General features: G+C 32.6%; 1 protein-coding gene across 1 annotated transcript in view; it reads left to right on the plus strand.

The window, feature by feature from the left end:
* Positions 1-14,790, plus strand: part of LOC111511990 (NEDD8 ultimate buster 1) — a 45,810-nt gene that overhangs the window by 30,694 nt on the left and 326 nt on the right. Inside the window, 1 exon segment of the mRNA XM_074181916.1 lies at positions 7,413-7,542. Coding sequence (XP_074038017.1) covers positions 7,413-7,542 — 130 coding nt within the window.

The raw sequence follows: 14,790 nt of genomic DNA on the forward strand, positions 1-14,790 counted from the left end.
CTTTGTCTGCTTTCAGGTAGAAAACATCTTCGTCTTTCAATCTTATGATAACCTTTCTATTTTTGTAGATTATTATGAATAATGAAAATTCGGGAGTATATGAAATAGGCTGTGAGGACTATGACAAAAAATGACACTGGTCAGATCAAGCAAGTTATTAAAATTCTTTCAAAGAACGCAAAGCACATATCCACTTTCAAAAAATATAGTGTTGCCCAACACGAGAACGACCATCTGTCTGTAATTGTTGAGGCCGGTTCATGACACTAGAGATTTTTGGAAGTTTTCAAAAGTCTGGAAATAGCAAAGTGTAGCATGAGAACTTTCAATAGTGACGAAGGTCCCATTCCAAACCTTTATGTGAATCGCTCTATTAAAATAAGTGGAAGTGTACCCTGTTCGATGTGAATAGAGACCAGTATGAAAGTTAGAATTAGTCCACTTTATCTCCTGCAGACGCCAACTTTGTTGGTGAAACATGCGTCGAAAAAAGATTTTCTTAATCTCATAGTTGAGTTATGGTGTTCTTAATTCACATGAATTCATAGATTCAGTTAAAGATGTAAAGTTGCAATATGAAGAGATTTTAGTACCATCTCATATATCCTATTTGTTTTCAAGTGTCCCTATACCAAAAACTAATGGATATGTGAGTGATCTTTTTAGGGTCAATGGCCTCAGTGAATTAATTTATTGAAGACTACAAACAACTAACAAAAATCAGCATGGAATAGAATTGCTTCCAGTTCAACAACTGTTACCACATACAGTATGAAAGCACGGCAATGGGAAACCCGCTGTCCCCCCTATAGCTAATCTGTTCATTAGCAGATTTGAATTGAAATCAAAAAAGGAGTTAGATTAATTAATTGATGGATGTAGCCGTTACTACGTGGTAGGAAATCATAATGAAGAAAAGAGAATTGAAACTTTCTATGTTTTTTACTACTTTTATTTGTAACTGCAGTAACGTTAGTTTCAAATAAAAGTAGTAAAAACATAGAAAGGAGTTAGATTACTTTCCATTCGATATGCAGATGGTGTATTTGCAATTTTTGACACAATACAATACAAGAACGAGGAGTTATTTCGGATGTCTTGGTGACTAGAAGTAACCATAGCGTAAAATTTGATATCTATAGGTAACAGTACTTTTTGATATATTCCGAGAGCTCACACCATAATATACAACAGTAAATGGCAGAACTGAACTTTCTGGTCCATAGGCTTGATACGTTCTCCTTAACTGAAGAAAGATTAAGTGAGAAAAATGTTATCAAGGACATATTTGAAAGCATTGGGTATCTTTGAATCTTGTAGATATGTTAATTAGAAAACGTAATTTTAGAGAGAATCTTCGTAAATGATCAACTTCTTGAAAAGACGTTGATTCAAAGATCTGTCCCTCTTTATGAACCAAGATACACTAACAGAGTAGATTGGATTTTAAAATGTTGAAAGTAGCCTTCAAAACTTCTTGTCCATTTCAACAAATTTTAATTTAGACAAGATTTTGGGAAATGAAAAGTCGGGGATGTACGAAATAATTTGTGAGGACTGTGACAAAGACCAAGCAAGCTAGTAGAATTCATTTTAGAGACCACAAAGCATATATTCGATTTCGGAGACTACGGCCATAGAATGAATGAAAAGTCTAAAATTGTTGAGAATGGTACATGACACAAGAATTTTCGATGCTTTCGAAAGTCTGGAAATGGAATGTGTGGCACAAGAACTATGAACAGTGTCAAAGGTTCCATTCCAAACAGTTCATTGTTTACCTTTATATGAATGGCTCTGTCAAAATTAGTTGGAAGTGTCACGAGGGAATTCCCCGCGAATTTCTACCCGAAATCATTGTGGTATGTGAAAATGAAAGTGGAAGTGTAAACAGCGGGTCAAGTTGGACACTTTTGAAGGAAACTCCTATTTTCAAACTAGATAGAATGAAAACTGATGGCTGTGTCTGAGGGTAAAATTTTATGATAAACCTAATGGCGAAAACTGCATATCGATATCTATCATCGTTTCTGAGTTATAAAATGTTTTTTGAAAATGTGCATTTTCCTTTAAAAAATTTCCAAAACACTTTTTTGCGTAGAATCTAATGATGTAAACAACTTATTTTTTCAAATGAGATATCAATAGTTATTGATGGAAAACTATTTTTTAATGAGACACCCTGTATATTCACGAATATTTAAATAGAGATTAAAATTATCTTTCCAAAATTGTTGCACATTTGATGTTTTGCTAGAGTCATCTTCAAAATACAGAGCTTTTAGGTTTTTTCATGTAGACTTTGAAACGCACACTTTGATCAGGTATAGAGTCTCTTGGTTCAATTATTGCCTAAATTTGACGAAATTCATCTATACTAATTTAAATATGAAAGTTTGTGAGGATATATTTATGTATTTCACGCCCTAAACGAGTGAACGGATTTAGATGAAACTTTATATAAACACAGCTTATACATCAGAAATACAGAGCTTTCCGGTTTTTTCATTTAGACTTTGGAATGCACACTTCGATCAAGTAGGTTCTGGATGACGAGGCGATAAAACAGAAGGAAATTGTTCCGTAGTAGCTATCAAATGTTGAGAAAGCTTTTCACAGCAGTAATTATAACCCATAGTTTCAATAAAACTGATAACAATTTATTTTATATTTAATTTTAATAAATGAAATTTCAACAACAATAATAATAATGATAAAGAACAAAGAATCAAATATATTTTTTCCGAGAAGATGTTCCTACACACAGGCGACATCTTTTGTGAACATTTTTTGCCGAATTAATTAGTTCAATAGAAGTGAGAGAAGCAAAACTTTGCATCATTGCCGCTTCTAATTCGTATCTAGAATTGGTCGGCAATTCAAAAATAAGATCGAAATGGCCGTTTCAGAAAAACATCCTGTAACTCAGAAACAATAATAATAATAATAATAAACAGCTTTATTTCAGAGTAGATTACAAACTTTTATTGCAAAAGGTCGGTAACATAGAATGAAATTGCGTCAAACAAGAAGGTACAGATTTTTTTTATAAATATTTTTAAATAAATGTTCCAGTGAGATATGCGTTCAAATCATAGGGCGCTAAGTCTATGAAACATTTTTTTAGTTCTCTTTTGAAAACTCCAATTTTCTTAGTTAGTTTTAATCTGTTAGGAAGATGGTTGAAAAGCTTCATTGACATATAGTGGGCGCTTTTTTCAGTTACTGTTAGTCTATGAAGGGGATATATATATATATATATATATATATATATATATATATATATATATATATATAGATAGATAGATAGATAGAGATTTTATCGAGTGTGTATTTTATCTGCACCGCGCTGATGAGGCCAATAGCCAGAAACACGTGTCCGCGGTTTGCCCCCTTTTTTTTTTGAGTGTTGTGTTCACGAATTATTTCATTCTTGATTTATATACATATATATATATATATAATATATATATATATATATATATATATATATATATATATATGTATATATATATATATATATATATATATATATATATATATATATATATATATATATGTATATATATATATACTATGAAGATTTTTTCGATATTTCGATTGCTACGTCCAATTCATGTTCTCGTATATGTGGATTCCTAAAAATTTGGTGTTGTGGGACAGTTCAAAAGAAGAGTTTTGAAGGTCCACCCTAACTGGATAATCAATGTTGTCTTGGTTTGTTCTAAACAAAATCATATGTGTCTTCGATTCATTTAGTACCAGTTGATTTTTATTGAACCAGTCCTTAGTTTTGTTGAATAGATCTGTACTATTCAACATAATCTCTGGGAAGGTTTCACCACCTGATAACAGACTTGTGTCATCTGCGAAGATAGTTTTGAACTGACGTTGGTTTAGGTTTAGATTACATAAGTCGTTCAAATAAATGACGAACAAAAGAGGGCCGGCAATGCTCCCCTGCGGACCCACGTCTGTGGGAAGGGTTTGGGATTTATAGATTCTTCCATTTCGTTTTATTTCTAGAGATTGATGACGATCTGATAGGTAGGACTCAACCCACTTTAGCGCTGAACCTCTTATTCCATATCTTTCTAATTTCATTAACATTAGTTGATGATTCAAGCAGTCATATGCTTTGGATAAATCCAAAAACATCCCGAGAGCTATCAATTTCTCTTCCATCATGTTTGTTATATTTTGTGTGAATTGATATATGGGCGTTTGTGTTGATCTACCCTGTAAGTATCCATGTTGAAGCCTACTAAATAAGTTACATTGATTCATAAACCCTATAATTCTCACTGACATTGCTAGTTCGAATAATTTTGAAAAACTGGGAGGGATGCATATTGGTCGGTAATTTTCTAGGCTCTCTGGATCACCTTTTTTAAAGATTGGCTTCACAAGGGAGGTTTTCAATCCTGTTGGGAATATGCCATACTTCAGTGAATTATTGATGATATATGCTATGATTTCATTAATGGCAATTATACTTTTTTTTCATAATACTAGCAGGAATTTCATCTTCTCCACTGGAATGTTTATTCTTTAGTTTTCTAGATAGTTCTATTATTTCTTCTGGGGTTATGGGTCTCACGAACATCGACTGCATATTTACAAGGATATCACAGTGAAATGGAATATTTGAGGAATTTGCTAGTAATTGAGGTACCATGTCTACCAAATATTTATTGTAATCATTAACTATTGCGTTTGGGTCACCTTTTATGCAACACTCTTCATTTCAAACTCTTCCCGTTATTTCAGAGCAAATGCTCCACATGCATTTTGATTTATTATCAGAATGAGTATGTATATCTTTGAGTATGTGTCCTTCTTCGCGTTAATTAATAAACTGTTGTATTCGTTTCTCACCTTATTGTACATAAGTTTGTATTGGATATTATGTTGTGTCAACACCAAAAGGGTGTCTAACCTGCTCTTACAGTCCATTATAATTTTACTGTTCGAATGGTTTTTTTTCTGCTATTTCTTTTTATTTGCCTTAGAGGGAAACTTTCATTGAATATTAAACCAAAGATGTTTAGGAAGAGATCCCATTATTCATTTATGTATACTATATATACATATCCAATCATGTACTTTCATGCGATTAATGAATTTCTAAGTATTAGGTTCCTTGAAGAATCTGCGTGATTAATATTGGCTTTTATTCTGAAGGTCTATATAGAAACTGATTATTTGGGCAGTATGGTTTAATACATGGTTTTCGACTACTTCAGTTTCATATTTTCCATGGTAATTAGTGAAAATATTATCGACACGGCTCTTTGTTTTGGGTGTGATTCTAGTATATTCATTGATCGTTGGTGAAAAGTCGAAGGATTGGTTATATTTATCAGATCCCTTTCTATTTTATTTTTATCTTTAAGCTCTATGTTAAAGTCTCCTGCTATAAATGCAATTTTATTTTGACTATGTATAAAAATCAACAACCGTTCAAATCGATCCCAGAAAATATCCTTAGAAGCTTCACTTGGTCTGTATAATAATAATAATAATAATATTTATTTGTAGTTTCATATAAATATGATAAATATACAATCTATAAAAATGATTAAAAAAAATACTACAAATAAGGCTAAAAACAACATGTACCGGAATGGTACTGTTGATCTTAGTTCTAGCCTGGAAGAAAAGAAAACTAAACGAGAGAAAAAACAAAGAAAAAATAAGATATAAAAAAATAAAAAGAGGAAGGAGAGAGAGGGAAGAGAGAGAGAGAAAACATGTTAAATTTATTACTGAAAATTTTTCAGATGTATAAAATCTATGAAATCAATGGCTTTATGATTGAGCAGCGATGTGATATTTTTTGTAACAGCACTCAAATGAAGAAACTTTACTAACTTTATATTTTTGTGGAATATTATTGTACAAACTATATATGTTATAACTGAAAGATCGTCGATATAGAGTGGTTCGATAGGGCGGCGGAGAAAGTAACCCTTCAAACCTCAAATTTAGAGTGTGTACATCGCTACGAAATCTCATTTTGTTATACAAATATGATGGATATTTGTTAATCAATATTTTATGAGTTTTATCAATATTTACTTCTATTGCCGAACATCCGAATTCTCGTATTACCGAAAGATTTACTAACATACTCACTGGTTTAAATTGGGTGTACTTTCTACAATAAATCGCCGATCCGCCATGTTCATTTAGTTCTCGACAGACATATGATGTTAATTTGAAATCGTCTAATCATAGATATTTCAATTGTTGCTCCATTTTCCAATGTTCAGTTGCACAGAAAAAATGGCATGTCTCATTGTTTTTTAAAAATGTGTCTATTTTATCTACACTATTTCCTAGAGATTGTATGTTTTGATGTATTTTCATGGGTTGTTTATTTGATATGTCATATTTATTTACATAAAATTTGATGGGAAGTCTTGCTGATTATAAGAGTTGTACTTGGCGAAATCAAAACGTCTGAAGCCAACCCCTCTGGGCCAGAAGCTTGGGACATATATTTGATCCTTGTTGGACATCTTCACGCCGACCATGAAGCATTTTTTTTGCCGGATTTGTGATGGTAACTCCTTCACTACATAATCTTCATCTTCTCCTAACTTCTCCTTCAGGTAGCTCTTTATGTGAGTTGTTTCGACTTCAGCCAACACCCTGTATAAGTACATCCATGCTTTAGGTAAAGCTCCTTTGAAACCATGGGTATTAGTTTCTTCTCCTTGTCCGATCGTTTTATTTGGTGGTAGTCTTTGTTTTCGTTTCTGCTTTCTTGTCTGTACTCTTTCAAAATCATCAGTATCCATATTTTCATTTTGTGATACATGGTATGTAGGTTCCTGTGACTCATCTTTGTTTATTTGTTTATTTTCCGACGAATCTTGATTTGCCTTGATGTTTTGTTGATCTTTTTTTGTAGTTCTAGTCCGTCCTTTGCTTACTGTTGTTGCTTACTGTAATAGAAATCGATATGCAGTTTTCACCATCAAGTTTGTCATAAAATTTGACCCTCATGCACAGCCATCAGTTTTCATCTACTTACTTTGAAAACAGGAGTTACTTGAAAGTGTCCACTTTGGCCCACTCTGTACCCCGTTAGATATAATTAGATTCAGAATTAATCTACATCATGAGGAGTGTGCCGTATATTGTGCTATTTTTTCCATTTACTTTCACTATTATTCTGAAAGTAAAGGATACAACTTGTTTTGAAATCTCCTATTTTCTCAAGATGATATTTATTTATTTATTCATTCATCCAAACAGGCTGATTAGCCTAACTACATGGATATAACATAAATAAAATATATAATTTTAGTTCTATACTAATACATAATAATAATATGAAATTTTCCTGACAAATATTCACATCCTGTGTCGATATTGAAATTTGTGAACTGACTTATTTTTAGCTAGTGGATGCCGGTTTTGATGTCAGAATGGCCAGGCTTGCATTAGAAAAACACTCTGGGGATATAATGATGGCAGCAGAGGAGCTTATTACCAATGATGGAATTGTTTTAGGAGATCTGTCAAAGATAGGTAAGATATTATGTGCTAATCAGAAAAATCCATTTTTTGTGGAAAAGTTTTTCGGTAGACTTTACACTTGCATGAAATCACCTGTTAGAAAGCAGCGTTCCCTCAGTGCACACAAGCGTTTTCAAGATTTCTGAGGTTTCTTCGAAGGATTATAAATAGTGCCTTACAACTGAAAATTTCAACTCTGTCTAGCGCCACCCTACTCCTCCAAACTCTCTCCCCGTTCGTGCCGTCGACGCGTAACGTCGACCACTTGAAGGTACGAATTAGCGAGTACAGAAGCCCGTCCTTTATTCATATTCATGATAATATACACAATTATGTCTTTACAGTACCTAATATATAAAAATGGTGTTTGTTGGTTGGTTGGTTTGTTGGTTGGTTGGTAAGTGATAAACTTCTACATCGCTCAACCGATCGTGATGAAACTTGACATGTATAAGTAATTTTTCATAGAGAAGGTTTTTAGGCTATTAATTTTTCTTTAACTCACCATATGATGGCGCTGTAGAACAATTTTTTGAAAGAACTGTTCTATAACGCTGTGCACGACCAAGTTCGTTGATTCTGATTCTGTCAAAACATTGGAACAGCAGCGATACAGCAACATAGTACTAATAAGTACTACAACTACCAAATTCTACATATGCGAAGCCGCGGGCAACAACTAGTTATTAAATAAACTTAGTTGTCTACTCAATTCTTAATTCGTAATAAATGAAAACTGGAAAAATTTGTAAATACTAACTATAACTATTTACATAATCGGATGTTTTATATTTGTATTATCATGTTATACTTTCTTAAATTGGGGAGACCATTGTTCAACCCTCGATCCATTCCTTTTTACATCAGCATTAAGCTGACAGTGAACTTTGACAGATTTTATGGAACATAAAATTTATTTGAATATGTTTTATACTCCTGTTCTGTTTTTTTATTTTTTGCAGTAATTATATGAACTGTTTATTAACTGAATTCAATATCCCATTCGTGCTTCCCTTTTCTGATATCTCCCCTCAGGCTTGTTCCTTTTGTAACAGTTCAGCTTGATGAGATCTGGCAAGTCGAAACAGTACTATCTGATGTTAGATCACAAGTTCAATTAGTTAAAACTTCATATTTTTCTACAAATGATTTATATTTGGCCAGACTATAGGAATTCAATAGGATTTATGATATTTTATTTGTAGAATAGTTGAATAATGATTAATACTATCAGATATATATTATTATTTGCAATTGATTTATACATATCCCTTTAGCATGCTTTTATTAGCTTCATTTCCATGCTTCTCAAATGTATGATCATTGATGATTTCTTATCATCAAATGTATGATCATGATGATTTCTTATCATCAATTTTTCGAGTATAATCAGTGACAAATGATAATATTATATACTCATTCAAAATGTTACCATATGCATAAGCATACATTTGATGTGATATCAATATTTACATCTTCTATTACGATTCTGATATTTTCATTTGTTTCTCATTTGTCAAAAAACTGTTTTAATTCAGAATTAAAAATATGAGAACAAGTCGAAGGGCGTCCATAAGTAGCAAATTTATCTAATTTCAGAAACTAATTGATGAATATTGTCAAATGAATTCAATATTGCCATTTTTGGTAATTGTTCAATCATTATGAACTAAATATTACCTATGTGAATTGAACAAGCTAGTATTGTAAAGTTTTCATGAATATTATCATATTGAAATAATCTTCAAATTTATTCTAGCAATACATACTGTATATAAATAACTTCCGAAACCTATTCGTTAGAAACAAATGATTAATTTTGGTGCATGCTTCACATAATTTTCATTTTTTATAATCCTCTTAACATCTTCATTATCTGCTCTTTAGGCAAAGACTTTTTAGTTATTCAATCATACAAATTCAAAACCATATCGCAGATCTTTTGATTTTTCTAGTAGTTTCAACTTCCAACTTATCAGCTGTTCATTTATGAATACCAGTTATATTTAGGATTCGAGTAATTCAACTTCCATGTATTTTTTAGTAGTTACCAAATTCAATTCTTCGTTTGCTTATCATCTGATCTAATTTTGATTGTTCGATTGTTCCTTACTCCCACTCTGTAGATACTCTCAATGTGTTTTTTACATCAAATTTTCATGTTTCAAAAATAGTTTGAAGAACAAAATCTTCTTTATTTTCGTGTTTATTCTTCTTTATGTAGTTGGTTCTTCCTGATTGTCTACAGCTTCAAATAGTTGAATCCAACTTTCGAATATTTAATATCTTGATTCGTTTAAATATTCTCAGCTACAAAATCCATTCTCTTTAATTAAAAATATCTTTTTCCATTAACCAGCTGTCCCAACCCTACGAACGACAACTCTAAGAAGTCGAAGCTTGTGCGAGCTAAGGACCAACGAGGTCTTACCTTTTAACGTGTGATTCCTAACTCTGAAAAGAAATGAAATGAAGCAATTTTGAGATTATTCTTCAATTAAGATCTTCACAAAACACTTTTTCACTTTTAGTACTATTTATAAAGTGTTTACTAACTAAATCAGCAAAACTAATTTCAAATCAGAAGAACAACACACAAAAAATAGGTTTAAATTTATCTATATTGTCTTCATTAGACATGGTTTTTGTTCACCTAGCCATATAGCCAATAATGGGCATGTTTTTATTTGATTTTTTTAATTTTCAGAAAAAGAAATCTTGCAAGACACTAGCTAAACTAGACGGGCAAAATAAAGGTGGTTTGTACACTGCAAATATATTATGTGCTGAAATTGTTTTTCCTCCTGTTTTCGGACGATATTTGTCTCGCCAGAAGCTGAAAACTCCACGACAAATATCGTCTTGCTCTGGTGGTCGAGAAGAACTATATCAAGCTTATTAGCTTGTATGAGCCTGGGGTTGGGAACGAATAGTTCCAATAAATTCGGCACTTATCGTCCCCACAACAGATCCAATATTTCCCCGGAGCGTAGGGCAACTCCGGTGTCTTGTCAATACCGTAAGAGTGCCGTAGGTGGCAATAAAGAACTCTTAGAGCCGCGTTATGTCGGTGTGGGATATAGGCTGAGACCGCATATGCTGGACATGCTGACAGAGATTGTATTAGAGTCTGACACTTTGTGACAGGACGTCTATACACATCATGCGACTGCGGTAGACTAAGACACCATCCTGGCAGGTTATGATGAACCCCAATTTCTGACATTTTGTGACAGGAACTATACCCATACTATACTCATCACACGAATGCGGTAGACTAACACCATTCTGGCAGGCCATGATGAACCTCTCACTTTCCGACTTCAGCCCGCTCGACCTGAGAAAAGCGAAGGTCAGGCGATTTGATAAGTCAAGATCTTCAATGTTGTTGAAGAAGACTCCATGCATTGGCTTATCCTTGTGTTGCCGCAGAAGTGAAGTGATCTCTGCGGCTTTTATATGGGCCTTTCGCTGAACAGGTTCCAACTCGGTGACAGAGTTGTGATCACCTAGTTCAGTGCCGAAAACTAAAACCGTGTTCATCAGCTGCTGTAGAGAAAGGGATCCGAACTCCTGACGACTTTTACAGGCTCCATCCAGTACCATTCTGTCATGTAGACACTCTAAACTCAAAATCCACAGCCTCCTTGTTGTAGGGGGAAGTACAACCGTGGAACGGACGATTTCGGATGCAAACTCCTACGGAGGTGCATCGTATTATTTTTATTATTATTATATGAATACTAATGAGCATTCACACATACTCTTTTTGATCAAAAAGTTCTTCATAATTTTTTTTCATTGCCTATGATTAATGCTTCCTTATTATTTCTTCTGGCAAATATGTTCATATTTTTCCACTAAAAGAACTTAAAAAACCAATACTCTGCAATTCTCTACCTTTTCCCGTGGATATTTGTTTTCTCTTATGAAAAAGTTGATAACCTTCATTCAAACTTTATTGAATACAGTGAAAACAGTTTTTGAATATTACCCCAATTTATAGTTCAACGAGTAGGGATGGAGTCAGAGGAATGCCTACAAAAAATAGAAAATATACAAAAAACGTTTCTTTCAAATCCGTGTAAAAAGGAAACCATTTATATTCTTCTGATCATATGTACATATACAGGATGTTCCAATTAAGTCGACACCATTGCCAACTCCGTTATTATTAATGCTACGAATTCGGGTAAATGGGCAAACTAGTAGCATTTTTAATGGCCTTCTCGATGCCAAAAACAAAATAGAATTACAGTCGCGTTTTCAAAATATTTCATAAATGATATTTTTTTAAATAAAATCATTCATTATCTATTTGCAATAACATTCTCAACAACAAGGCTCATACCACCATTCTTCCTAAAGTTGAAAATGAGCGACTTTCTTTCAATAGTACAAAAAGTTTCTTTTTTTGTTGACAATAAAGAGCTATACAATATATCGAGTAAATATTCAAAAATACCGCCTTCTGTTGAACACATATTTGGGCTCTTCCCTTGACACTACGTTGTTGCTTTCAACACAATTCGGACATCAATTCTATTGATAGTATAATTTTTCAGTCGTATCTTCATTATTATGTTTTACTTTGTACACCTCATTTTTCAGAAATCCGAAAAATAAAAATCTAGAGGTGTCATGTCTGTTGAACGAGAAGGCCACTTAACAGGACCATTTGTAACAATCCGTTTCCAAAATAGTCTCGCAACATTCTTTTTACGCCACTGTAATTATGTGCCGGTGCTCCATCCTGCTGAAAATAGATCATCTGATGAGCCTCCATATCAAGATCGTCGAAAAAACTCTTACAACACTCTTGTTAATAAATTATTGAAATGGGGTCTGTTCAAAGAACCATGGTAGTAAAATGGACCAATAATTCTGCTTCTAAACAGACCACACAAACAATATTACTAAATCGTTTTTGTAAATTGTGGGGATGGACTAAAAATAGATTGTGTCTACTTCGATAATGAAAATTCTTTCTATTATACATCCCACAATTTGAAAAATTAGCCTCATCGCTCCATATAATATTTTTATAGAAGTTTGGATCTTGTCTGCATTTATTCATAAACCACCGAAAAAACACCAATTGTCTCAGGGTCACCAGGTTCTAGTGTTTCACTGGTCTTAATTACAAGGAGAAATCTTATGTTTCTTTAGAATTCATTGAATAACACAGTGCAACAGCTATTTCTCTAAATAAATCTCTAATGGAATTATTTGGATTCACCTCATAGTAGGCTAAAACGCCAATTTCTGTATCTTCAGATATACAATAAGGTTTTTTTAGTTCTTCTCCTCCCAAAAACTTTCATTGTTCCCAAATCGACAATGAAACACAGCAAAAAACACACCGATTAGGTATTTCACTATTGGAGAACAATTGCTGTAGTGTCGCAGTGCTCTTATGCTATTTTTCTGGCAAAACAAGTAGGATTCTAACATATTACTTTTTTTATGGAAAAGCGGCATTTCGAAAAAAATAATTCAAACAGTACTTGAGAGTTACAATAATTTATGACATCATCATGATATACTTGAAAATATTTGACAAATAGTGTTTTAACAAAGTTTCAAGGCAACTTAATTACTCATAATAATTCTGTTTTATCGAATCACACATTTTTTTCCAACCGCATTAATATGACGCTCCAGTATTTTCTGTTCTGTACAATAACGGTTTCAATGGTATCATTATATAAGACATATTTTTATTCACAAAATAAATACGGCTAGTGGAATGGCTTTGAGATGGGGTGTCAAGTGAGTGGATCGATATGGTAATCACGGCTTTCATGTTCAAATCCCAGCGCCAATTTTTTCTTTCTGCTGTTAGTAACAAAATATTGTCATTTGTATAAGTACCAAAATTGTATGTTTAACGAATTAACAAATTAATAACGAATTAACAGTTTCCGAATGAAAAGTGAGAATTGATTGGTCAACTAATTAATTGGTTGTGCTGTGAATGGATGTCAAAAGTGATTCCATCCAACTTTACTTTTTTGACATCTACTCATAGTACAAGAACCAATCAATTCTCACTTATTTTATTCAGGAAACTCCCCCATTCGATCTGGTGAAGATGAAAAGAAAAATAGTATATTTTCATGTGTTATATTTAGGTATTAAAATATTCATTTTACTTTACACAATAAAATTCCGGAAACAAATAAGTAACCGTAATCCTTGCATTTCGTATTTATATATTCATATTGGTGAAGAATCAAACAATTTCATGCAATATTGCAAGCACACACACATGTTGTATTTCGTTCCCTTTGCACATCTGAACAAGCGTTACAGACACAGCGGCGGCACTTTGCAAGTCTCGACACGTTGTACTGAATATGGAATTTGCAAGTTTTCACATGTAACAGTCGCTGAGCTTCTTAAAATATTATCTGTCTACATTGATAGGTGAAGTCAAGCATAATTTCAGTTCTTCATTATCGAAATCAGATTAATTTTAATGGACCCCTACTTACGAATTGTGAACCCCCATTTTTGAGTCACGCCAATGTAGACCCCCGTCGAGTCTCTCGTGGATCCCTGGAAGTTAATCTGGACCTCTTTGGAAATCACTGATATAGAGGAAAATCAAACTTCCTCTTGAAGATGATCACTTGGTGATTGAAATATGTGTCGAGGTGTTAAAAAAAAGTTTGGTGTTGGGATAGAACTCCAGTAATATTAATTATGTTTATTGTCGTTACATTTATATCTTCTATTACATACTATTAAATTATTGTCAATATTTTATATATTCCATACATTTTTAGTTAACCGAATCAGTTAAACCTTTTTTTGTTCTTTTCTCCCTACAAGAATCGCTTCACAAGGTGTTTATTCCACTGAATATTTTTATATCACATGTTATTAATTGTACCTGAAGAATAAACTATATTATTATTATCATCATTTCTCGATACAAAAGGAAAAAAAGTTTGGGAATTTGAAGATTTGATTTTGACTCATTGGTTTTTATTCCATTTCCTTGTAATTTAAATTCTGAATGGCGTAAAAGAGATTATTAATTGATAATGATAATACGTTTTATTATTCCTAAGAAACATTATATGTGTAGAGTAGGGACAATGTAGAGCACTAATTAAAAATAAATGAACATACAACAAATAAAAATGAAATGAAAATATTTAAAACTACAAAGTATTTCAAATAATAATTGTGTCTTGAATTTCATGTGATTAAATTTTTTCATTTTGTTAGGAATTTTATTAGTAATTATTA

The sequence above is a fragment of the Leptinotarsa decemlineata genome, unplaced genomic scaffold (assembly GCF_025532065.1).
Source record: "Leptinotarsa decemlineata unplaced genomic scaffold, Ldec_3_MD MMD2_tig00026328_RagTag_RagTag, whole genome shotgun sequence".
In the NCBI taxonomy this organism is placed as follows: domain Eukaryota; kingdom Metazoa; phylum Arthropoda; class Insecta; order Coleoptera; family Chrysomelidae; genus Leptinotarsa; species Leptinotarsa decemlineata.